The sequence below is a fragment of the Chelonia mydas genome, chromosome 14, assembly GCF_015237465.2.
Source record: "Chelonia mydas isolate rCheMyd1 chromosome 14, rCheMyd1.pri.v2, whole genome shotgun sequence".
Taxonomy (NCBI): Eukaryota; Metazoa; Chordata; order Testudines; family Cheloniidae; genus Chelonia; species Chelonia mydas.
In genome coordinates this window covers 2,441,150-2,465,755 of record NC_051254.2, presented here as the reverse complement: position 1 = coordinate 2,465,755, position 24,606 = coordinate 2,441,150, and the positions used below count along the sequence as shown (strand labels likewise).

The window sequence follows — 24,606 nt, the reverse complement described above, 5'->3', positions numbered from 1 at the left end:
CTAAGACTTATAAGGAGGACTTTTGTATTCATTCAGCATTTGTTTATTAGTCAGGAATGCATTTAAAAGGCTTTCCATAATGAGAGTCATTTCCATCAATCATCTAAAAAGAAGCAGAGCGCCAGGAAATGAACTCTGTGACAAACCCCACCTCCTTTTACTTTCTATTGTGAAAGTTAAAAGAATTCTTCTGTTAGCCCCAACTATCCCAGGTCTCCCCCTTACAATCACAGCTTTATGCCAGCAAAACAGAAATGTAGCTGATGCTCTGTTGTTTCTCTATTTGGGCTGAAATGTTACTTAGCTGAAGTGGAGCTTTTGTATCAGGGAATTATAGCCGAATTATAGTAATGAGGTATCATACACACAGGGAAGCATTTGGAGATCGGTATTAAGTTGCCACACGCGCTTCCATTTCTGATCTACTGATTTAATCAGGAAAGCGCTGCACAGATTCAGGTGGTAACAGCCTCGTATAACAGCGGCTCTTGAAATCTCCACAAGGCATCTGTACAAAGCCTTTAAAGCAAGAGGTACCCTGCTAGCAGTGACTTACCACATTGCATGCATATATGTTGGAGGTAGACGTGGGCTGCTGACAGGGGTACAGTTGTAAGACCTCATAATCCTTTCTGCCAACAGGAAGTTACGAAATAGGCTAGCCACCAGCAGATCCTGCCTGAAGAGCTTCTGGAAGAGATCTGCAGAGAGATAATGTGTGACACACAGGTACCTTCATTGATCTGTAAGCAGCATTGTGTACCAGCAGATACACACACATACTGCACAACAGAGCTGGTCAATGAATATTTTCCTCCAACAAAAAAACAAACGAAAAACCCCCCAGAAAAACAAAAGCCCAAGACCTGCAGACATAGTTTTGCTGTCACTTGACACCCACAGAAGGATTAATGGGCACTGAATTTGCCTGACAAGTGTGACAATAACATCTCTCCTGAGAAGTCACGCTTAGAGCTGGACAAAGTTTTTTGACTAGTTTCTTCATTGAAAAATGCAATAGACCAAAACTATTTGTGAATTTGAAATGAATTCGCCAAACAGTTTCAGCCAGAAAAAAAAATATTCAGGCTAGATTCACAAAACAAAGGACTGGGAGGTGACAGTGGGAGAGCCCGCCTTATAACTTTTGGCCCAGTGGCTAAAGGATTCACCTGGGATGTGGAAGACCCAGGTTTGAATTCCTGCTCTGGGGCTAGACATGAACTCAGGTCTTACCCCAATTGAGTGCACTAGCCACCACCAGGTCTCTCTCAGTCTCGCCATTTGAAGCTATTCCACTTCGTATAAATATTCACTGGAGCAGGGATTTAAACCCAGGTCTCCCCATCCCAGGAGCGTGCCCTAACCACGAAGCTACAGAGTCAGTCTCATTCTCTCTCTTTGGCCCAATGACTATTTAAGTATTTTATACAAAGCACAATAGTTTCAACAGGAGAGACGCAGAGACACCCACCTCAGAATATCCTATACCTTGGTGGTTAGGGCCCTTGCCTGGGAGATGAGAGACCTAAGTTAAAGTGAATCTAGCCTTTTACAAATGCCCAGAAACAAAACATTTCAGGTTGAACTATACATTTTCTTTGACCCAAAACTGATTTTTTTGATTCACCATTTTTTTTTTTTTTGGCATTTTCTCATTCAGTTTGACCAGGACTGAATTTATTCTCCAATTTTTCAGAATGGCCAGCAATTGAAAAAATCAATTATTCACCCAGCTCTACACCTACTCTCCCTTCTCTCCACTTAGAAAATGAATACTTTCTGCCTTTCTGTTGTTTTTCCCTTTCCCGGGCATGGACTCTTTCTTCTGGTGTCTCACCTCAGCTCATGTTTTCTCCACCTCTTGTTATCAGACTCTCTCTTCTTCCTTGTTTTATTAACCCTTTATCTAACTTCCTTACCCCTCTACTCTGAGCAGGCAGAGTTCCTGGTGAAAACATGGACTGTTAACTGCCAGACAGTCCTACCTCGTGGCAGCACATTCCATGCAATGGTGTCTGTGATTGCTGTAAAGATCCAATTCAGTTCTCCCAGAGGAGTTCTCCTGTCATTCAGTCTGCCAGGAATCCTACAAAAGAGACATTTTTATTAAGTATGTTATTATTTAAATAAATATATATATATATATGTATGCTGTTCGGCCATTCCCAAGCCACAGGTGTCACTGTACTGTTGCTTTAATTTTATTAAGAGAAGCTGTTTTGTTCCTCCACATGCAACCTCCTCGATTTCCTTGTTTCAGTAGGAACTTCTTCCACATATCAGTTTACCTCATATTTTGTTCTCTTCTCAAGTTTGCTGCTTTTTGCCTTTCCATCACCTGAACTATACAAATTAATGGAGGACTTAAATGACTGAGATTCTGAACTCCTTTAACAACAGATATGCCTTCTACAGCATTAAGGGAATTTGCTAACAAACCTGCCCTGTCGCTGAATATTGGGGGGGGAGGATGAGACAATTGGGGAGGTATTGGAAATTGGAGGTAAGCAAAATGCAGTACTGATCTTCAAAGAAAGGAAAGAAAAGTGATCCCAAATATTACCATCCTGTAAATCTAACTCCTTTCCCTAGCAAAATGGTGGAACAAATCTGAAGACGATAATGGAATCATAAGCCAAATGGCCTTATCAAGAATGAATATTGCTGGACAAATTTCATTCTATCAAAAAAAGCAGTAATATCTGAATTATCTCAAGAATTGAGATTTTGGATGGAGGACCACGATCAAGAGACAATAAACAATGAGATGAGGTGAGGGACATGTATCTCGAGGGGCACTGCAGGGAGAGGTGCTGTTAGGAACTCCAGAAAGTTTGGTCTTCAGATCAGAACTGCTGTCTGGCTCCATTTTATTCACCACCCAATATTTCTGTTGAAGTATTTAATAAAAAATATGATTAATAATAAAAACTTTGAGCTCATGCTCCAAATAGCATCTGGATAAGAACTGCTCAGTGTCCACTGGCACAGAATGATGTTCAATCAGAAAACACAACTTTCCAGGGAGTGACAATCATAATAAAGGTTTCAGAGTGGTAGCCGTATTAGTCCGTATCAGTAAAAAACAAACAAACAAGGAGTACACTTGTGGCACCTTAGAGACTAACACATTTATTTGGGCATAAGCTTTCGTGGGCTAAAACCCACTTCATCGGAGGGTTTTCGCCCATGAAAGCTTATGCCCAAATGAATCACAATAAAAAGCACATTGCGTTGAAAAATGTGGCCCTACTGTTAAAGGTTTATGACGGTAACAGACTTACTTCACAACTCCCTGCTGTTGTAAATGAACTAGAAAGATATTGTCTATCCATGAAGTTGTAAGACCTAGTGAAATTCTCCTCATTATTCAAGACACAACAATTTAAGCACATTGGAGTATGTGTGTGCCTCCTACTGAGGTCATCAAAGTTCACTTATGAGGGGCACATTTTGCTGTTTCTTATTAGTATACCAAATTTTTCCTCCCACTAAGTTCTTTGAAAATTTGTCTCAAGTGAATATGATGCACATCTGTCTATATATTTCTTACGTATCCATCGCTATAGCCTTCAGGTGCCACCATAATAACTATTTGAAAAATACGTCAGGTAAATATTTAAACTTACTAGGTGGCTTCTTATTCCAACAAAAAGGTGCTTCTCTAAGCCAAAGCCTTTCTGATGAGCAGGTCAGCATTCCTGGAAAGCAGTAATGGTACCCACTGGACCATCAAGATCTGCACTACTGTGTAAGATTTTAATACAAGTATCACACAAGGACTTGATTGTGAAAGAGGCACTCTCTTCATCACTATCAGAGTTACAGAGCAGAAAGAGATGTTCAACTAGTTTTCATCTGAAAAACTTCTCCCCTTCAAGATTTTCAGACGCACTGCAAAGGTCACCTTGAGAAGCTCCTTCTAGCCAATAAACCATCACCAAACTGCTGCTGAAAGCATGCATTTTGGAGCCCTAGAGTAACACAGAAAACCACACCACAAGCTGAGGCAATGACTTTTACCGCCACTTTGGCTGCATTTGAGCTCTGCTGTCTTTCAGGAATCATTCTGCCTGTTCCACTTAAGACATATCCAGACATTTAGGGTACAGATTATCTCAAGGTGCAATGCACAACCACCTGAATCTTCCCAGCTGTAACTACTTGCTTTCAAAGTAAAACATTCAGTATAAAAATCTTCTGTCCATGCTGTTTAATATTCTCTGAAGACAGCAAAGTCAGGAGCATTGCTAATATAATATGGAGGGAGATGATCAAACAGCAGCTATTACCACTGCAGCTGCAAGCTGTTCTCTGGCTTGTGTGGGTTGGTGGCATCAGTCCACTTGGTTAACATTCACATCCTCCGGTTCTCCAGCTTTGGGACATGAAGTTCAGTCCCACCTCCATGAACAGGAAGATCTTGTCAGCAATACACACAGGGAGTCTACATCATGGTGTCATGTTAAAAAGTGCTGAGGAACCAAATTTTCTATTATATTTTATTTTTGAAAGGAGAAAAAAGAACACTGAACAACTCCTAGCATGGTAGCCTTCCAAACAGTGATCTATTGCCGACACTTCTCCTGTCTTGGGAGACTCACGGAAACTGCAATACAAGGGATTCTCAAAGTTTAGCGTTTGGGGTGTAAGAAATCAATTCAAATCTCTGCAAATACTGAAATATGTACACACTGACTCCCTCTCAAGCAAGTAAATCTTAGCGCAGGGTAAGTTTAGTAATTGACAGAGCAGCCCATGATTCCAAAATTAGTTTGCAGGAGATTGTAGCACAGGGAATGTGTATTCTACAAATGCAATGCTGAATTTGGTGTACATTCTTTTTAAAGTCTGCTCCCCCAGAGGTAGAGTTTAGTGATATGGAACCAAAATATAGCTACAATAGGGCCGAGACCAAATTTTAAACTTTGCATTTGCTACAGTGGAGCCCCTGGTTCTAGCTATACTTAATATTCCTTCACTCCTCAGTGAGTTGATAGGAGACAGCTTCCAAAAACACCTTTTTGTCTAGATGGGGACCAGCAGCAAATAGGACCTTCAAGAAAACTAAAATGATTTGTTACCCTTTACCTCAACCCAAGCCACCGGCACCAATGTCCAGGTTTCTTAAGTTTAGGAATGAGTAGCTCTGCTGCTGAAATTTGCAGATGACACAAAGATTGGTAGAGTGGTAAACAATGAGGATAGGGCAGTCATTCAGAACAAACCTGGATTGTGTGGTAAGCTGGGACCATTAAAAAAATGTGTAGCCAAATGCAAAATCATACACCTAGGAAGAAAGAATGCAGGCCATACCTAGAGAATGGGCCATACCCTGGAAATCACTAACTCTGAACAAGATTAAGAACTCACAGTGGACAAACAACAGATGCGGTGGCAAAGAGGACTTATGTGATTCTTGGATATATAAAGAGGTGAGTAGTGAAGAGTAGGGAGGTCATTTTGCCTCTGTCTAGGGCATTGGTGAGACCAGTACTGGAATATTGTGTCCAGTTCTGCTGTGACGATTTTAAAAAGGATGTTGAAAAATTGGAAAGGATGCACAGAAAAATCACAATTTAAGTGATTAAAGGGCTGGAAAAAATATCTCACAGTGAGAGTCTTAAAGAGCTCAAGCTGTATAGTTTATCCAAAAAAAGAAAAAGTATCTTGAATGCTGAATGCTGTGTACGAGTACCTTCAAAAGGAGAAAATACCGGGTATTGAACAGCTCTTTAATCTAGCTCAGAAAGGGACAACAAGAATCAACGATTGAAAGTTAAAGCCAGAGAAATTCAAATTAGTAATACATTTTTTTAAACTTTGAGGATGATTAACTACCAGGGAAGTAGTGAATTTTCGATTTCTTCATGTCTTCAAATCAAGACTGGATACTGATTGAGATGCAGGTTTTAATCAGAAAGCTTTTTCAGTGAGCCAGATGCAGCTGCTCACTAGTGGATACCAGTCAACGAAAACTGGCCCAGTGTGTGATAGCGCTGTCCCAATGTGTGTTTTATGTTTAGAGGAAAGGGAGGGTTCAGGCCTTCTCCCCACAACAACAAAAAGAAGCTCACCATTTCCAGACTCAGCCCTTGGACAGAATGACCTCCTGTTGCAGAGTTACCCAAACTTATCCCATCCATGGACTGAACTGACAAGATGCCAAGAGTTTGAGAGCTGCACTTAAAGTGCAAAATACACTGCAGCCACTCATCTTTAATATGGAAGTGTGGCCTGCAGAAAGTACAGGTCCCAGCACACAAAGCTCCACGTACAATCCAAATGACCAGACCACAATTCATGCTACCTAGGACCCAAAACCTCCACAGGCTGCACTTCTTGGTTAAAGAGGAGTGGGTGTGGACTGTTATTGGATCCACCCATTGTTCCTCCTCATCGAAACACAAAGCCATTCATACCCAGTTCCCAGCTCTCCCATTAGTGCTCAAACCCTGGCTCAGGGCTAACATAGTCTGGCACTCTCCCAGCTAAGCTCCTCTCTATTAAGAAAGTATCAACAGCTATGATAACCAGACTTCAGAAATGTGCAGCCAGCCCAGTAAGATGTGTGAATGGCGAGGTAATAGTCTAGCTTTACATCATTAAAGTAAAATGTGCCACAGTGTATCTTTTTGGCATGTAATAAAAAGGCAGATGGAGGAAACCCTTGGTGCTTTTCAGCTTAAAGTGATACAGTTAAAGGCTTTCCTCTTCCATATAAATCTCTGTACAGACAGTATCTTACTATTACAGCACAGTAATCACCGCAACCACCCCTGGAACGGATCAATTAGACATCACACACAGATACTCTTTATTAGTTCGTTTTGCATCTTGCTTGAAACATCGGCACCGATCCGGGAGATCCACCTCTCCATAGTGTGGCACAAAATTAGAATTTGCTGTATTAGTCGGAGAACTTTTGCGTTACTTGGATCTAAAACTGCAACCTACTTCTGCAATATTCTTAACAAATTCTCCATCACAGTACTGACATTTAGCAATATTCCATGCCACAGCAAAAAGTCAGTTGTTGTCTCAGCTTCCTTACTGAAGGCAGAAAGTCGCGCCTGTTGACTGCTGAGGTGTAATTTTAATGTGGGTAGCTTGTTTTCCCTTCATTCTGATCCAGGAGGGTACTTAGACAAAAAGCTATTATGATTCGTTTTGTCGTGACGTTTCAAGTTCGCTTTGTAGCGAGAGCGCGATGCATTGCAGATTAGGCACAGGGGTTTGCCACGTTTGCTAATGAATGCAAAATCTTCCTTCCATTCTGGCTGAAAATTTTGGTTTTCTTCTTCATACTTGCATTTCTTACTTTTTGAAGATGTCATTGTCATCCACAAAATTAACGTAAGGTTAACACTTAAATCTAAAACTATTCAAATGCAACCTGTGAACAGTAAACACAGCTGTAGTGTGCAGCATGCAGGGAGATCAGAGCACACAAGGTCTGCACAGCACTACAGTGATGCGATTTCCTGTTATAACGAGCATGTGCAGCTGAAGCTGGAGCTAAGGTGCCACCTGCAGGGCTGAAGGCCCCAGCACCAGCTTGCCTCCTCTTGTGGGGCTGAAGCCCCAAGCAGCAGAGCCCCTCCTCCTACAGGGCTGAAGCCATGATCACTGGCTCACCCCGCTGCAGGGTGAAACCCTAAGCCTCCGTGCCCGCCCACCCCCGTGGGGCTGAAGCTGCAAGCGCCAACTCACCCTCAGCAGGACTGAAAGCCTGCGCCTCTGCGCCCCCCCGTGGGGCTGAAGCTGCGAGCACTGGCTCGCTCCGTTGTGGGGTGAAGCCCCTCCTCCCCCCACAGGGTGACGCACCGAGCTCCGTGAGCTGCAGCTGAACTGTCGAAAAGCCACATGTGGCTCACAGTTTGGCCACACCTGCAATATTGAATGTTAATTTTCCACTGAAATAATGATAACAGTTTAATTGCATTGCAGTGTTTGACTCATCTAAAATATTTAGCAAATTTTCACAATGCAGCTATCTAGGTATTTATTTATATGCGCTAATCAGAGAATTGTTTTACCTTAACCTTTTCTGTATGTCAAGAACATTAACAATTTTCATAATCTTATTCTTTATTTTTACATTTAGCAAAAAATCTTGATAGGCTAACCAAGAAGTGCACATGCTTAATCTAAGCAGTTGTGTCACTGGTTACTGGAACCTTTGAAAACCCTCCTCTTATCCTCTCTCCCGGGTATGTCACACCTAAAACTTAGACCCTGATCCTACCACACAAACATGTTTAACTTTAAGCATTGACTTCAGCGAGACTACTCATCTGCTTAAAATTAAGCATGTGAGTATTTGCAGGTTTAGGGCCTTAGATTGTAAACTCTTTGCAGCAGGGACAATATCCTTCTAGGTATTCTGTGAAAATCTAGGGTGCTATAAAATAACTCAAGACAATATCAATCCCATTGAGCCTAGTCTCAAAATAAAAAAAGACCACCCAAAACCAGAGAGGAGTCACAGGCCCAGAAAAAACACCCAACATAATAGACAACCAAAAGCAGAACAGAAGCTAGCTACAACCCACCCCATCCTGCTGCCATTCAAGTGTCTCCAGATTACTCTTCCATATGTTTTTCTATAATAAAATGAATAATTCCTACATGGTTCACAATCTGTCATTTTAACAAACAAAAATCACTAAACTCTCTCTCACTCCTTGAGTTTAGGAACTACATTACTTTTCCAACTCTACATGATCAGTCTCAATACCTCTCAGATTATACATATATCCTTTAGCATGAAGAAAATCATACTGGCAAAATTAGCATCCCAAATTGGGCAAACTATCCTCACAGATTCCCCTCATCCACCCCAATCACACTTCCGTAACGCACGTTCAGACTTTAAAAGTCTGGAGACAAAACTAAATGATGCAGCTGAATTTATCATTTGCCTGTTACCAGCCATCTTCAGATCATTCACACGAACATGTGGGAAGAGATCCACAATGTCTGGTGCAGGATTCAGGAGGAGTCTGTCTTTCCTTGTTGTAACTCAGTATTTCTCAAGCTGCTTGATATTAAAAACTTTAAAAAAAAAATCTTAGTTTAGTTTGGAATGAGAGAAAAAATATACATCTCTAGAAATCATGTTTGTTAACTGCGGCTGCAGAGGGAACACAAAGGCACATAAGTTCTTTGGTGAAAGTTCCACATAAATATACACTTACATTCCACACAATTCTTGACAATAAAATAGTGAAGTTATATTACTATGGCTGGAATCCAAAAGCATTCCTTGTTCAGGCAAATATCGATCCTAAGCTACTTGTCTGTCCTTTTAACTTAATTTTCAAAGAAAGTAGAAAGAACTCGTATCAGAGCAGAATTCAGAATATCAGATTTCAGTGCTGATGGGAGAGGCAGAGAGATTTCCAAGAACAACTTCACACTTAATTCTCTTTATTAAATGTGAGATGCACAGAGATGTGTATTTTGGCTGGTGCTCTTAGCTGTGAATGGCAGGCTGAAATAGGAAGTTGCTGCCTGCAGCCATTCCCTAGAAGCAACCTGAGACTTGAATAATCCAGGCTATTCTCTTGAGAAACAGTCCGGGGTTTTATATTTTCTCACTAAAAGGCTTGGCACTGAAAACAATTGCTCGTTAGTAGGGCATAGATTGTGTTGTGGACGTGTTTGCTTTTTAAAGACCTATTTATTTGATAAGAGTAGGTGATAGTCCTGAACATTTACAATGTTAGAAACCTTTGTAAGACTATAACCTCTGTCAGGTATTGTGAAAAAGAATGTCTGCCTGTGAAGGGCAGAGCACTCTACTGGCCAGTGCATGGGATGGGAATCAAAAATTATCTGTCTCTGTTCTGTTCTGACACCCTATGTTACCTTGGTAAATTGTCTCTCCATGTGCCTCAGCTTCCCCATGCATAAAATGGGGATAAAACTTTTGCCTACCCTCTCCCAGTGTGAAAATTCATTAAGGTCTGCCAGTGCTTTGAAGATACACATGTTATATAAATGTTTATGTATTATTATTGGGTGAGAAGGTGAACAGGAGGAAGGCAGGTATATAAGTGCTTAGGCAGTATTCTGAATAATGTCTACCTGCACACATACCAGGGCCTATAGATTTTAAATTGCAGCTATCAAGCATACATTAGAAGGTATTTGACTGCACTGTTATTCTGCATGTTACACAGAGACTCAATTAAATTTGGAAAAATTAGCAGGATAAATCTTTGCATTAGAAAAATCAGCAATCCTTCTGTTCCTAGATGAGACGTCCTGATCTCCTGTCCTGTGACAACAGTATAGATTAAACTGCTTGTGATGCCTGGATGACAGGCTGAATGATCTGGGGAAAGGGCTTTTATCTGAATACGATCTGATAACAGTCAATCTCATCTTTGCTTGGGAATCAAATTTTAACTTCAGAGGGGGACTGGAGGAGCAATTCTCAACTCTCAGATGGTAAACAAAGATCAATTTGATAATAGGGATAATTAATCAGCCAAAAATTGAATAAGTCCATCACCAACCAACCTTAGAAACTCAATCAACCTACAGTGAAATTCAGCAGCACCAGCCTGTACCCATTACTTATGGGAGCTGAAGCCTAATGCTACAGAAAAAAATATGGAATAAAAGGTTGGAGGAAAAGTAAAGCATTTCTTATTTCCTTTCTCACAATCTTACGATAAAATAAAAAACTGTTTGCTTACATTAAATAGTCTCATTTCCATCCCCCTTCAGAAATTAGAGTCGGCTTTTGTTTTGTTTATTTTTGCAGAGTTCCACTGAATAGGCAGATTTTCTTTAGACTTGAGTATCTTAATTGTTTTCAGATAACACAATCTGCAGAGATTCTCAGTCTATTTGCTTGCACACTGCAGGACAAGGTCTTTCAAGGCAGTCCTCCGACCATAATATTATAAATGCTTTTTATCATTTTGGGTATGTGGATACTAAAAGAAACAAACATGGAATGGGCAGGTTTCAGAGTAGCAGCCGTGTTAGTCTGTATTTGCAAAAAGAAAAGGAGGACTTGTGGCACCTTAGAGAAAAACCAATTTATTTGAGCATAAGCTTGCGTGACCTACAGCTCACTTCATCGGATGCATACTGTGGAAAGTGTAGAAGATCTTTTTATAAAAAGATAGCAGAGCTCCACAAAGAGTTTGTCCTGTGTGGGATTTTGCTGTCTTCCTGGTTTCACTTCTCCTGATGTCTTTCATATTATGTTTTGACAATCACTGGAGAGCCCTTGACATCAAGGACCAAACAGATGTCATTTCTAAATCTAGGCCAAAAATAAAAAAATAAAAGGGGAGGGGGGGGACAGGAGGCCATGCTGCCTCAGCTCTTGGCTGGGATTTAACATCTCTACAGTATCCATTAGTTCTTCCATCAACTATTCCTAACAGCCACCTTTACAAAGCCCTAAATCACTGCAGTATATTGTGAAAAGTGCAGACTACGAAATGTCAAGGTCACTGAACTTGTGCCAGATGCCACTGTCAATGTCCTCAGAAATTTAGCAAAATCCTGTGAATCACTTTAATTACAATGGAAACATTTACTTCAAAGGAAGCCAGGTTTCCCCCCTCAGTTGGTAAAAGCTTCACTGCATTAACTTTACTATTGGACATCTAATGTGTATAAAATTGAGATGCACATTAAAATGTACGGCTTACATGTTAGAACAAGATGTTATAGTTAATATTCTCTGATGTGTTCAAAAACAGTGAAAGGGAAAGTTCGAAGTTGGGATGGTTATCCAAACCTACGAACTTGCTCCCGCTAGGTCCTCAGTCCAATTCTTACCATTTTCTCCTGCCACTAGTATAACCACTGAGCCCTCTCCTGCCTGTCTTTTAAGATCTGGGGAATGTGGTGAGGCAGCAGGTATGGTAGCTCTCTCCACTGGGCTCCGATCACCCATCCTATTTACTAGCTCTCCGGGCCTTCCTTGTTACTTGTGTCTCAAAGAGCATATGTGAGGGGAAGCCCAAAGGGTACACTAGTGCCAGAATCTTGCAGTGTAAATCATTCAGCTAGAAAGATACATCAGTAATTCAATGGTTAGTTCAATCAAAGGGAGCATCTCTCTCATTATCATACAATCACGTGGCTGATACAGAAAGGACACAATTCTAAAGGATAAGGCTAACTCCTGAAACCTCACTCACCTCCTTGAGACAATCAACAAAAGAGTTAAAGTTCTGACAGCATTTATCCTGGAACGTTCTAAAACTTTGTCTCTTTGTTTTCAGTCCTGCCATCTATCTTTATTAAGCAATGGAACACTGTTGCCATGAAAACCATCTTGTTGAGTATGATCTTTACTTTGCATACACAATAAGCTTTTGCAGTATACCAGCGCCTGGCTCTTTATCTAACAACGGTGATAAAACTAAGAGCTCCATTTCAATAAGAAATGATTCATTGCCAAAGAAAAAACCTTCTGGATCATCATTCTTAAAGACAATCTAAAAGTCTTTCCCACCCCTCAACTCAAGTACTAATGAGCCACGTTTGTCAGCTAAGTATGATGACAAATTGTCTCTCGTATCCTTTGGTTGCCGACATGTTTAAATCTAATATATTTAAAGCCAAATTTTGGGGTCTTCCATTACACTGACTAGAAGGAACTCTGGGACTGTGAACTGCCCAGCTTTGGTCCAAAGTTTGTAGTCTTCAAAGGTGAACTATGAAGGTGAAATATAAGAATTATATTTCCTCCTAGGTCAATAATTACTTTCCCCACTGTTGCTCTCTCTCCCTTTCCCACACACCTTGGACTGTTTTTATTCGGTGTGTTCATGACTATTTTAGATTGCAAGGTCTTTGGGTAAAGGACCTCATTGCCTTATAGACCAGGCCACACTACTGGTGCCATCAATAATATTTCTTTCCCACACACTGAGATATGCACCTTGCTGACTATTCCCATGCTGCAAAATAAAACAAAACAACCCAAAACCAATTCTAGCACTGTTTCTTTGACAGAAAATTTTAGAACAGATTACAAAGTCATGCTGTGCATACTATTTAAAAGAATTATGTTTAGTGTAAACAACAATTTTGTTTATTTAAAAACGGATGAAGCCAGTGCCATTCTTATCAAAACATGAACAGGTCTGATCCTCCTGACGCTTTCAGATGGAATGAAAGAATGTCATTGCTAATGGCTACTGGGAAAAGGTGGCAACTGCTGGATGGAGTTTGCTTTAAATAGATGAGCAAGAACTTGCTGGACATGCCAACCCTCAGGAAAGAAAAGTGATAAAAGCAATTATCTTTGACTTCAAAAGCAATGGAAGGGAGCTGAGAACAGAGCTTTGTATAGTGAGAACAACAGTTTGATTCTGACAACTGTAAAAGGCCCTTCATGGAATTCTAAGGGGAAAAGTGCGAGTCACGTAAAGCCTCGTTCTCCCTTACTGACATGTGGCTAATACATACTGGTATCCAAGGAAGCACACAGCCAGCACCAGGGGAAATGAATTTATACAAAACCAAAGGCTGTTAAAGGGAAGGATGATCACATTCTGAATGCCAAAGTACATGATCAACTGAGCATACGATAAGAGGAAATTAGTGCTCCAAATGTTTGAAACTGAGCTTGTTACAGTTCCAGGACTTTGCTATCAAAATGCCATGCAGAAAAGGTGTCTTCATTCCCTTCTCCTACCAGGTTTCTTGGTGTTCTGCTTCTGTTGAATTTTCCCTAATGCGGGGGGGGGGGGGGGGGGAGGGAGGAGGAGAAGAGAAAGAAAGAGAGGGGAAGGGATGAGAGGCTATTTTGAATGTGTTGGGTTTTGTCTTATGTTGAGTGTGTGACTCTCATCTCAGTCCAGTCCTGGGTCTCTCTTGAGTAGACACTGCTAATCCACAACAAATGGCGTGTTGGTTTGGGATGTCTAAAAATTACTAAGTGTCCCGGACCTACTCATAATTTGAACTGGTATCTCCAGAGATGAAAAACTAAACTACTGTTAACTAACTAATCATACTACGTTGCCACCATTCCGATCTACTGTTCTAAAGGCAACTCGGACTAATTAAGATTCTCTGGGCATTTGTTATTTTGTTACTTTACAGCCTGATTTCCACATTTTCCCCAATTACTCACATTCTTTCTGCTGTGCAGTCTCTTGGGGTTTTGTTTTTCCCACTTCATCTCTAAATTAGTTCCTTGTGAATCATTACTCATCTTATCAGTGACTGACAGACACTAATGAATTACTGATTTCCAGCCTGTGACACCCCATAACAGTTATAATGGAAACAAAGGTAATTTTAGTACCAAACTTGTTATTTCTAGTAATTTTTGTAAAGTGAATTTTGTGCTGCTGAAAGGTGCTTGATTGACAGACCTGGAGACTTGAGATCTGTGTTCTCAAACAGCTACAGAACAGGCAGTTGCAAGGCAAGCTATCCTGCTCCCGCCTACGTGACTCAACCCTGATCTGCAGGGACTACATTGAGGGTTTAGAAGACTGTCCATGCCCCACAGAGAACATGGTATGTTTGCTAAGATGTGTAACAAAACACTGGGGGCAAGGGAATATGATTCATGTCAGTTGTGGTGGGTTTCTTTTACCATGGATATTTGGTCATTACAAATTATTGTAACCATTAACTCATTTCAGACAAAAAAATTCAACAGTGATCAGATGAGAGGGACTTCTGCTCACTAATTATCTGTACCAGACACTAACAAATGGCCCCGCTGGAAAAAAGCACTCTATGTCATTCTCAGTCCCCTGAGCTTCCCAGGTTTCCTCACATTCTCTATGTTTCTTTTAAAAACTGTATTACTGAGCTCCAGTATTAGTTCCAAAATATGGATTATTTTGGCTCCCTCTCAAAGGATTGGTAATATAAACGCACTGTAGAGGCAGCAACATGCTTATTCATCAGGCTGCTGGGTTAGTCTAGATAATTAGAAATCTGGGCTCTTCAAAGAAGGTGCAGAGTAATTTACTCCCAAACTCGTCATCTTAATTAGAAATAAACTCCTTTCCCAGGTTTAAAGACAGATAAATTATAAATTACATTATACACTACTGTCTAGCTAGACTTGTCTTGGGACTATAATAAAAACATGTGTTCTCTATAATTGATATCTTTATCAGATTATGATGAAAAGGTTTTAATGTTTGCTATCCTCAGGAACCTTCAATCAGAACATTTTTCAGGAAGGCAGCTCTTCTAAAAAGCATGTTATGGAGATATCAAGAAGGAGCAAGAACTCAGAAAAAACTCTTGTAACAAGTGCCCCCTGAAGCACTGTGAGGAATTTGAGTGCAACACTGAGAAACGCTTGATTTCTGGTCTCAGCAACAGCAAAGGAAATATACTACGCAGGGTGTGGTGGCCAAAGCAAAGGACTAAAAGGCCAAGCAACTGTTTTGCTTTTTGACCTAGGGGAGTCATCGGTCATCTGTTTCAGGCAAACTGATTCCTACACCTGGGTAAAAATAGCAAGCTAGCTCACTGGAAAGCAGAGATTCACCTGCACTGAGCCATAGTTGCCAACGGCTACATAAAATCCGAATTGGCTAAGAGGTCTAAGAGCAAAACCAACAAGCCTTAGGAAGGACAACCGACTTTACAGAGTGGAGTTCTGATTCACACACACACACACGCCCCCCTCCCGGCCCCATTTTTTCCTTCCACAATATCTCACAAATCTGACCCTTTCCCCTACTTATCCCCAAAACACTTGTCCATACCCGTGTCACCTCCTGCCTTAACCTCTGCAACAACCTCCTCTGTCTCTGACCTCCCTGAAACCAATATGGCTCCTCTCTAGTACATGCAGAATTGCTGGTGCAATCATTATTTTTCTCATTCGACCGAACCATGAACCTCCCTCCACTTGTTCCCACTAGTCAGTAGTATTGAGTTATAACTTCTCATCCTCACCTCCAGGACCCTGGAGGATTCTACCTCTGTACACATCTCAGATCTTTTGCATACCTGCTCTGCTTGATGTCCCATTAATTTCCCTCTCCCATCTCTGAGCTTTTTTCAACAGCAACCTTTACACATGCAATGACTTCCCAATCACAGTTCACCAAACCACTGTCCTCACCTCATTCAGAGCCCTCCTAAAAAGTACATTAATGACACCCAGAAGGAATTAATAAATCCAGTAATAAATTAGAAATGGAAAATCCCTTAGCTTGCTCCTCTAGGTTCTACATATGCAGGTTGGTCTCCTGGCACACACAGGCCTTGAGAGCTTATTTCCCTAGTCTAACTTCTTAAGCCAGTTGGAAAGACAGATATCCTTCCACACGGAATATTCTTAATGATAATTAACTTAATTGTTATTTCATATGTTCTTTCTTCGAGATCAGGGGTTCTCAAACTTCATTGCACCGTGACCCCCTTCTGACAAAAAAAATTATTACACGACCCCAGGAAGGAGGACTGAAGCTTGAGCCTGCCCGAGCCTTGCTGCCCCAATGCGCGGGTGGGGGGGTGGGAGCCCAAGCTTGCTGAAACAAATGAATTATTCTAGCTTTAAGTATTTAGGTTTTAGAATTATTACAAATCTAGCAAAATCAGTAACGTATGTTAACTCTCTCCTAATGTTATGCTTTTATAACATGTGGATTCATAACATCTGTTTGGCAACAATTTTTATATAACGTTGCTCTAGATAATACAGAAAGATTTTAGTAACTGATTATGTCACCAATTTACAGTGCTTAGGATTTTGTTCAGACTAAAGAACAAAGCCAACAAAGTAAACCGCTCGCCCCGTTCCCACAACATCTGCCTGTTTTAATATACTCTGACTTTTCTTATTTCATTGCTTAAAATGCTGCTATTGCAAATACATGGAACAGATTCACGGGGAGAGGTAGAAGATACAAGTGGCTCAGGTGGGTTTAAAATGACACTGGTAGAGAATACAGCATTGATGTAGTCATGTTTCCCAGACCCGAAGAAGAGCTCTGCGTAAGGTCGACTCTCTCACCAACAGAAGTTGGTCCAATAAAAGATATTACCTCACCCACTGGTAGAAATCTCAGTTTTGTCATTTTCAATTTGGAGTTATACAAGGACTCTTAGCCCCATTTGCCTTAAAAACACAAAAAGATGACCGCAATAAGGACATGTGTATGTCACCCAGCCACATTACACAATAAATCCAGAAACCCATCTTGGCAGCCAGCTCAACAGCTTTGTCGATACTTAGCAGTTTAATGATTAATCCCTTTCCCCTGCCCCTTAATTTATGATTTTACATCTTTGAGACTATGCTGAACCCTTCTGCAACTGGCTATTTATAAGCAGTATAACACATAGCTGCCCAGTTACACAGCATAGATTTCCTGCATTTTCAAGTTCAGCTAGTGCCTTCGCACATTGTATTCCCACCTAGCAGTGAAACAGAACGGATTTTCAAAGGAGACGACGTTTTCTCCTCCATTTCACCTTGAGGTACTCACATATTTGCAGTGGATTATCATTAATGACCTGTGAAGGAATGCTAGTTACACCTGCCAGTCAGGTGATGAGAGTGCCTGACCATTCTTAGCTCATTAATGCTGGATATTGTGGAAGCCTCCTGTAATGGAACTCAAACTGTTCCACTTGAATTCAAGTTCTTTTGAAAATACCACTGCAAGACTGGGAGCATCTTGTACCAATAATCTGGGTTTAAAGGAAGTGCACAGCTCCAAAGGCAAAACACCTAGCTATTACTGACTACCATGTTTGGTGCTAGAATTTCTAGCAATATTACAAGCCCAATCTCAAGTACCTTGTACTCCAGCTGTAGGTTCAGGTGACTCAGTTAAAGGGGACCAGCCATGTCTGACATGGATACCCCTTGTTCTAAGGCAAAACATTAGAAGAGGAAAACAGATGAGGACACTGGTGTTCAACTCATTTTAGTAACCTCTCAGGATGCAGAAACCTAGGGAGGCAGTGACTAGTCTTCTGTGCCTACTCCTGGAAGGGGAGGACAGAGTCTCTCTCACCATAAGAAGAAATGCCACTTCTTCCCCTCTGAGCATGTCTAATCCTTTGGGGCTAGGAAAAGGAGAGCTTCAACTCTGTCCTCTTTAGGCTCTTCCCTTCACGGTGCCCCTGAAACTGTATGCCCCTCCCAATAGTATTCTCATCCCCGTAGTAAGGGAAGCAGGTTGGTCTCCTGGCACACACAGGCCTTGAGAGCTTATTTCCCTAGTCTAACTTCTTAAGCCAGTTGGAAAGACAGATATCCTTCCACACGGAATATTCTTAATGATAATTAACTTAATTGTTATTTCATATGTCAGTGCTTAATAATACATTTATGTGGTACCCCCAGGAGATCTCCACTTGTATTGACGATTCCTTCAGGGTTTAAAGACAGAATCTCTTAGTTTTGCTTTCCAGACAGCTCAAAATCAGAACTGTTCAGGACAACATCCCTCTGTCCGCACAAGGGTAAGTAGGCTTGACAGCCTTTTTTTCTCCCCCCCAATTTTGATGATTTTTATCAATCCTTATTTTTAAGATTGCTCCACCAGGAACACGGCCTCCTCCCACACCTTGTATTGCAGCGATCAGGTGTCACCAACCCTGAGACAGCGCAGGGAGCCCCCTGCAGCTCCGCAGTCACAGACGTACTCACTCACTCCCACGACAGCAGGGCTGCTGAGGGTTCCCTGCACGGCTGCAGGGCTGGTGACCGCCGAACCCTGCAGGCACACCCACTGTTACTGGTTGATATAATTTTTCATCAACTGCATTGTGCCAGCTGAAATTGACGTTTACCGACAGTTACTGATAAAAATCGAACCCCGGCAAGCCTAAGAGTAAAGAGAGGAACCCTCAGGCCACCAGATGATCACCCTCAGCTTCTGAAAGAGCATTAGCAGGCATGGTGCGCGTTGAGATGAGACAGACAGAACAACCCCTGTGCAGGTTTCTTTTCTGCTCCTCACCTCCTTGCAAACACTCTCGCCCAAGGACAAGTGGCATGCTCTGCCATAGGGCACAGTATCCAATGGAGAAGTGCAGCTGTTGCTTCACTGACACATTACTGAAAACAATTTTAAGAGCTTCTTTTGGTAGCTTTGCTGAGTTGGGCTGGGGAGGTTCTATTTTCCCTTCAATAATCAGAAAGCAAGATAGAATAAGAAACAGAAATGAATGAGTCACTTCCGATTACTCACAGATTACAAGGAACGCTGATCCATTTTCCCTGCACCTTGCACAGTGCATTAGTTAAAAACCCATACTATTCAAAAATACTATAAGTTGACATGAAGATTTTATAGCAATTGATGGGATGAATCAGCATAAACATTGCTGCCATGTGCAATGTGTGACTTAGAAAACCTCAGTTAAAAATCCACAAAGCATATTGCAAACAGGAAAAAGAAAAATCAAATGTGTTCACTGCTGGTGTAATGAAAACAAAACCTAAAAGCTCAACATGGCTCATGAGTTATGGGAGGGAAAATGTAATATAGTTCTGGAGAGGGATGAAAGCTGAATTAATTCTCCTAGTTCTTTTATTTACTTTAGCAAACAGATTTCTGACCCCATTTTACATCGGCTTCTTTTTCACAGACAATGAGCTGAAGAGATTTCTCTTTGTTTTCCTACAGAATCTGTCACTACCCAAGGGCCTTGCTCTGCCAGTTTTAGTCAATGGTTTGGGCTGGATCCTCACTCAGAAACAAGCGGATAAGTGCTGTCACAGTTCCGGGGTTAAATGCACTCTGCCCCCTCCGTCATCTGCTCACGGACCCCGATTAGGTTTCCGGTCTCCAACCATCACCTCTCTATGGGTGGCGACCTGCATCACTTTCCTTAACAAGAAATTTAAGGTTGCAGGTCCTTGGCAATTCACTGTGCTTATCCCAGCAGCTCTGACGTTTGTCCAGCCCCAGCCATTCTGCTTTCTTCTAGGGTCTGAATGTGTTTACCAGTGACCAGCCAGCCTTCACATTTATTTAGGACAAAAACATTACCGAGAAAGCATATAATAAAACAACAAACAATCTACAGGCATGCCAAGCTTACCAGGTGTCACCCATCTTCCACACGGAGACCCTGGTGGGTTCCAGTCCTTCAAACCCTTCCAGCAGGGCTTTGCCTAGTTACAGTTTCATGTCAGTTGAGGATCACATGAGGGACCCTCAGTGATTTCAGCCTCCTCCTTTATACCACAAGCCTGTTCTTTGTCTACTGGATCTCTTGAACATGGTCTGAACCCATTTATGCATTACTGCCTTTGAAGTTAAGGTTAATAGAATCATAATTTGGCTTGTAGATGCTGGACCCATTTTCACATAGATCAAATTTTTGATGTCAGCATGGCTTCCATAATGGTTAAACACTTAAAAGCTGCTCAAGAGCCTGATATAGACCTATCTCCTAAAGTATATGACACGGAAGGTTTTCTGGCATTCAACTACACTTTGAAATTTATTTGGGGTTAAAATGTGCAGGTTATTCAACATGGATCTACTTTACCAATGCAATAAGCCAAAAAAGAAGACAGTGCGCATTGAACTGGGAATTTTAGCTGATGGAATCCTACACTCATCACCATTGTTGCAAAATATCATTTCCTACTGGCAGTCTGGGACCAATGAATGATAGTTGCAAATCACTGTACTCTACAGAAACCTATTTAAAAAAGCAAGAAATAATACATTAAAACACTACTACTAGCTACCCACCGATTAAATACCCCAACCCAACCCCTCCGAACACCACAGAGAATGCCTTTCACCTGAATGAATGAATGACTCAAATCCTGAAGAATTGAAAGAGGATAACTGGCTTTAAACATTCACGTGTCAGAAGTCCGAGCCCATGGCCTATTCTAATTAATCTTGACAATGAGCATTTCTCAAGGCAAACATCTCAGAAATTGAATTCTCTTTTATTTTAATTGTTCCAAGCTAATTTAACTTGGGTACACAACAATGTTCTAAGAATAGGAAGCTTGAAAATACGAACCATGTGGCACAGATCTCAGAGACCATCCACACAAATATGTACTACCTCACCTGATGGCAAAAAATACCTTCCTATAAAAACTCTTTGAAAACAAAGAATGCAGTAGATGAATTATGATTTAGTTTTTCAATAGCTTGGGTGGCTTGCATAACCTGGACTATGCTTTAGAGAAGAGTTTACTTAGTCCATCATTTTGCCCTGGGCTGTCCATTAACCAGTAGTCTGGTCAAGTATTGCTTGGATGAAAGGATTATTATGGGTATCCATGACATTAAGGATCGAAATATAATACCATTATTAGGCAGAAAGAACACTAGAGCGTGCTGAGGAAGTGACAAAACACGTCTTTTTTTTCTGATTTTACACACCCACATACACAGGCTCAGGGTATTGAATGGATTTTATGGGTCATAAAAGAGAAAACGATAGCTATGTCGAGAGACATTCATACCTCAGACAAGTATTGTGAAAGCTTCCCCTGCAGAGTTCCAGCACTATGCACCCAAAACAGCTCTGCCAGTGCATCCCAATCCTGGCCTGCAGTACTCCATGCTATTCCAGTGCCAGTCTCCCCTGGACATAGCTCTGCCAATGCATCTAAACACCAGACCTGCAGGAGCCATTTCAGTTGTATGCTCCCATATAGCTCTACCAATGTACCTCATTGCCTGAATTTAGACATTCTCTACTACAGCAGCCTTTGCCTGCCTTAAGCAGAGGCTTTTGCCACATGGTTTTATGTTAGCTAGGGTATAGGCTGAGACTATTAAACTAATTTCACATGTGACCTTAATGCGTGCGAAGTTGTAACTCCAAAAATTTAAGGCTATGAGCATTATCTAACATCTCCATTGACCCCCGTTGACAAACTCTCTCAATATGTGCCCAAAACAACTAGCTAGGTGGCTTGACAATATTGACTGCCAAAAAGGTGACCGAAGTTTGGATTCTGGGCTGACAGTTGTCAGGCAAGTGTATGTTCAACATATCAGGAATGAGACCTTGGTGACCTGTAAGTTAAAAGGTCCGAGCAAAGCTCTAGGGCAAGCGTAAGACTCCATCTAAACAGTGTTCCCTGCATGATTTCTTGCTTCCATAGTCACTGCTTGTTCTGCCAGCCTGTGGTAAGACAATATAATGAGACACACCATAGACATGAGAATGAATGCAAAACAAAGGACTAACGGGTTAGACAGTCAAAGAAAAATGAGCAGAGGGAAACTTGGTACCACCAAATGAATCTTGGGCAACAGAAGCACCCCAAAGAGGTGCACGCCCACAAGCAGAATGAAAGGATCTTGAGGACAATGTGACTAAAAAGCAATTTCCCCTCTCCATCAAACCAACTATAATAATGGAAGCCAGGAAAGCAGTAGTTTTAATATCATAAAATCTTGCTTACTTCTCTATTAAATCCAGCGTGACTCCTGGCACCAATCTGACACTCTTCTGCATGCAAAACCTGTGGAGAACAGAAGAACAATAATTCATACTAATTAAATATTTAATGACAGGACGCTTGGAAGTTCTGTGGAAAGAATGAGAAAGACGGTTATTACAGTGTTTTTGCTTTTAAAATATAATTCGGTTTGGAAAACTTTGCGGCGGCATAATGAGAATCAAACAAGGCTCTCAACATTTGTCGCCCTCATGGTCGTGCAGTGATTTCCATCGTCACGGTGACAAGCTTGTGGTATTGCAACTGCCACAGTGACAAGTTTCCCAACACACGGAGAGAAAAAAAAAGGTACACAGTCATCCAGCAGAGTCCCTTGAGAGGGGGAGCAAGACATGAAATAAAGCAGAGCTCGTGTACGGTAGTGAAATAATGATCTGCATTGGCTGGGTTTCCTTGAAGAGACCTGGCACTGCAGTGGGGAGGGAAGACAGAGCACAACAGCAACGTGTCAAGAACACACACCTGCGTTATATAATTTTAAAATATAAAACATTGATTCCATTTCTCCAGCAATTAAAGGCACCACAATTTCAGAACTGCCCGCACTGAAAATTACAGAGTCCAGTTAACTCTGTGGTTTGCCGTATCTAGAGACTCCCAGACTAGCTAATCTGAAGTGGAGAAGAAGATACATGCCCAATTCTCATGCACCAGCTCCCTCTCTCCAGACTTCTTGGGGGAGTTGCTCCACTGACTCCACCACATCCCCAGGCCTCTTGTGCAGAGTGTCACAAACCATTTCCAGCAGACACATGTTCAGATTTTAAAAAAAAGTTTCTAGCCTTTGTGATTGGAGAGAAAATCTATTGAATGGGACCTTGAATCTGAAGACAGGCTGAAACCAGAGGGGATCAACTGCCTAAGGCTTAGATCCTCATTCCAGCAACTGTCTAAGCAGCAGGGCTGTGTGCTGGGAGATTCCTTTGGGGCCAGGGAAGAGAATCCTCCACCTCCGTTTCCAACCCAATCCATGGCTGTGCCACTTCCATCCCCAATAAGTGGGGAAAGTATCTGCCCAATTCCCCATGGTACAGCAGTGAGCAAGAACCCCAGACATCTGTGCTCCTTGATGCACAGGGAGTACACATCTACCTGGTGGAGTTCTGAGGACCCTCCAGCTTTCCCTGTTTTACACCCTATTTTCCAGAATATGCATTGCAGCCACCCTCTTTCTAGCCAATCATAGGGCAAGGCTCAGAAAAGCTCAATGGTGTCACAGTCAGCTAGTGGTTCTTTCTGATATTCTGTGCCTTCCATCCTAAAGGACCTTAAATTGAAAGACAATTTCTACATGGGGACCCCCTACAACCATTGCTGAAACATTAATCCCTATGGGGTGAAATTGCATGGCAATACTGCCCAACAGTGAAGAAAACCACCAGCTCCAAAATGCAGGGGGAATTTAAGGAGGCAGAATGTAGCCAGAGCTGGAATTTGACTGAGACACCTGCTTTAATGCCCCATTCATATAAAGAGTGCCATGGGATTTTATAACTACATTGGCCAAGGCCTCCGATTTATGTCTCATCCAAAAGATGACCACACCATTCCCTAAAGACATGCTGCAGCCATTGTGCATTCATTCACTACTTCCTCAGAAAGAAGAATGCCACCTTTTGACTCACCACCACCAATTTATGCCGCATCAGGTATTTTCTTTGGAGGTCTCCCCTCCAAACACTGACCTGAACTAACCCTGCTTAGTTAGTGAAATCTAATAGGATCACAGAATAAGGCAGTCTAGCTGCAGGCCATTGAGAGATGAGTATGAGTGCTCAGCACTCCCAGTCCCTTACAGTACACACTATAGGAGACCAAGAATTGAACCGTAGTCTCTTGTCTAGCAGCACAGGTCACTTGCCACAAGGCAAATGGATCCTTTAGCTTCTTTTCTTGCAAGGAATTCTGGCAGATGGCTCCCACACACCCCCAAGCATTCAGGATAGCGGAGTTGGGAAAATTATCACTGTGTCAAGCGTTTCCTTCTATTTCTAAAATAGGAAAATAAAGCGCACCTTTGAGGGTCAGCTGCCAAAAGGCATTTCCCCAAATAATACACATTACGAAGCTGTCACTAAGCACTTCCTTTGGGAGCTTTTGGCAATGAACTATGGGCAAGACATAAATAAGCTTCAGATTTCAGGTATTTCAATGGTGCCTTCGGCTTC

General features: G+C 41.7%; 1 protein-coding gene across 8 annotated transcripts in view; it reads right to left on the bottom strand.

Moving 5' to 3' along the window:
* Positions 1–24,606, bottom strand: part of RPTOR (regulatory associated protein of MTOR complex 1) — a 305,325-nt gene that overhangs the window by 122,406 nt on the left and 158,313 nt on the right. For 7 of the 8 annotated variants that reach the window (XM_043527662.1, XM_043527663.1, XM_043527665.1 and 4 more), the window contains 3 exons: positions 22,382–22,441; positions 1,989–2,089; positions 557–701 (listed from right to left, as the gene is read on the bottom strand). In XM_043527662.1, the coding sequence (XP_043383597.1) occupies positions 557–701; positions 1,989–2,089; positions 22,382–22,441 (306 nt within the window). The remainder of the gene's footprint in view (positions 1–556; positions 702–1,988; positions 2,090–22,381; positions 22,442–24,606) is intronic. The other variant, XM_043527664.1, reaches the window with a different exon arrangement.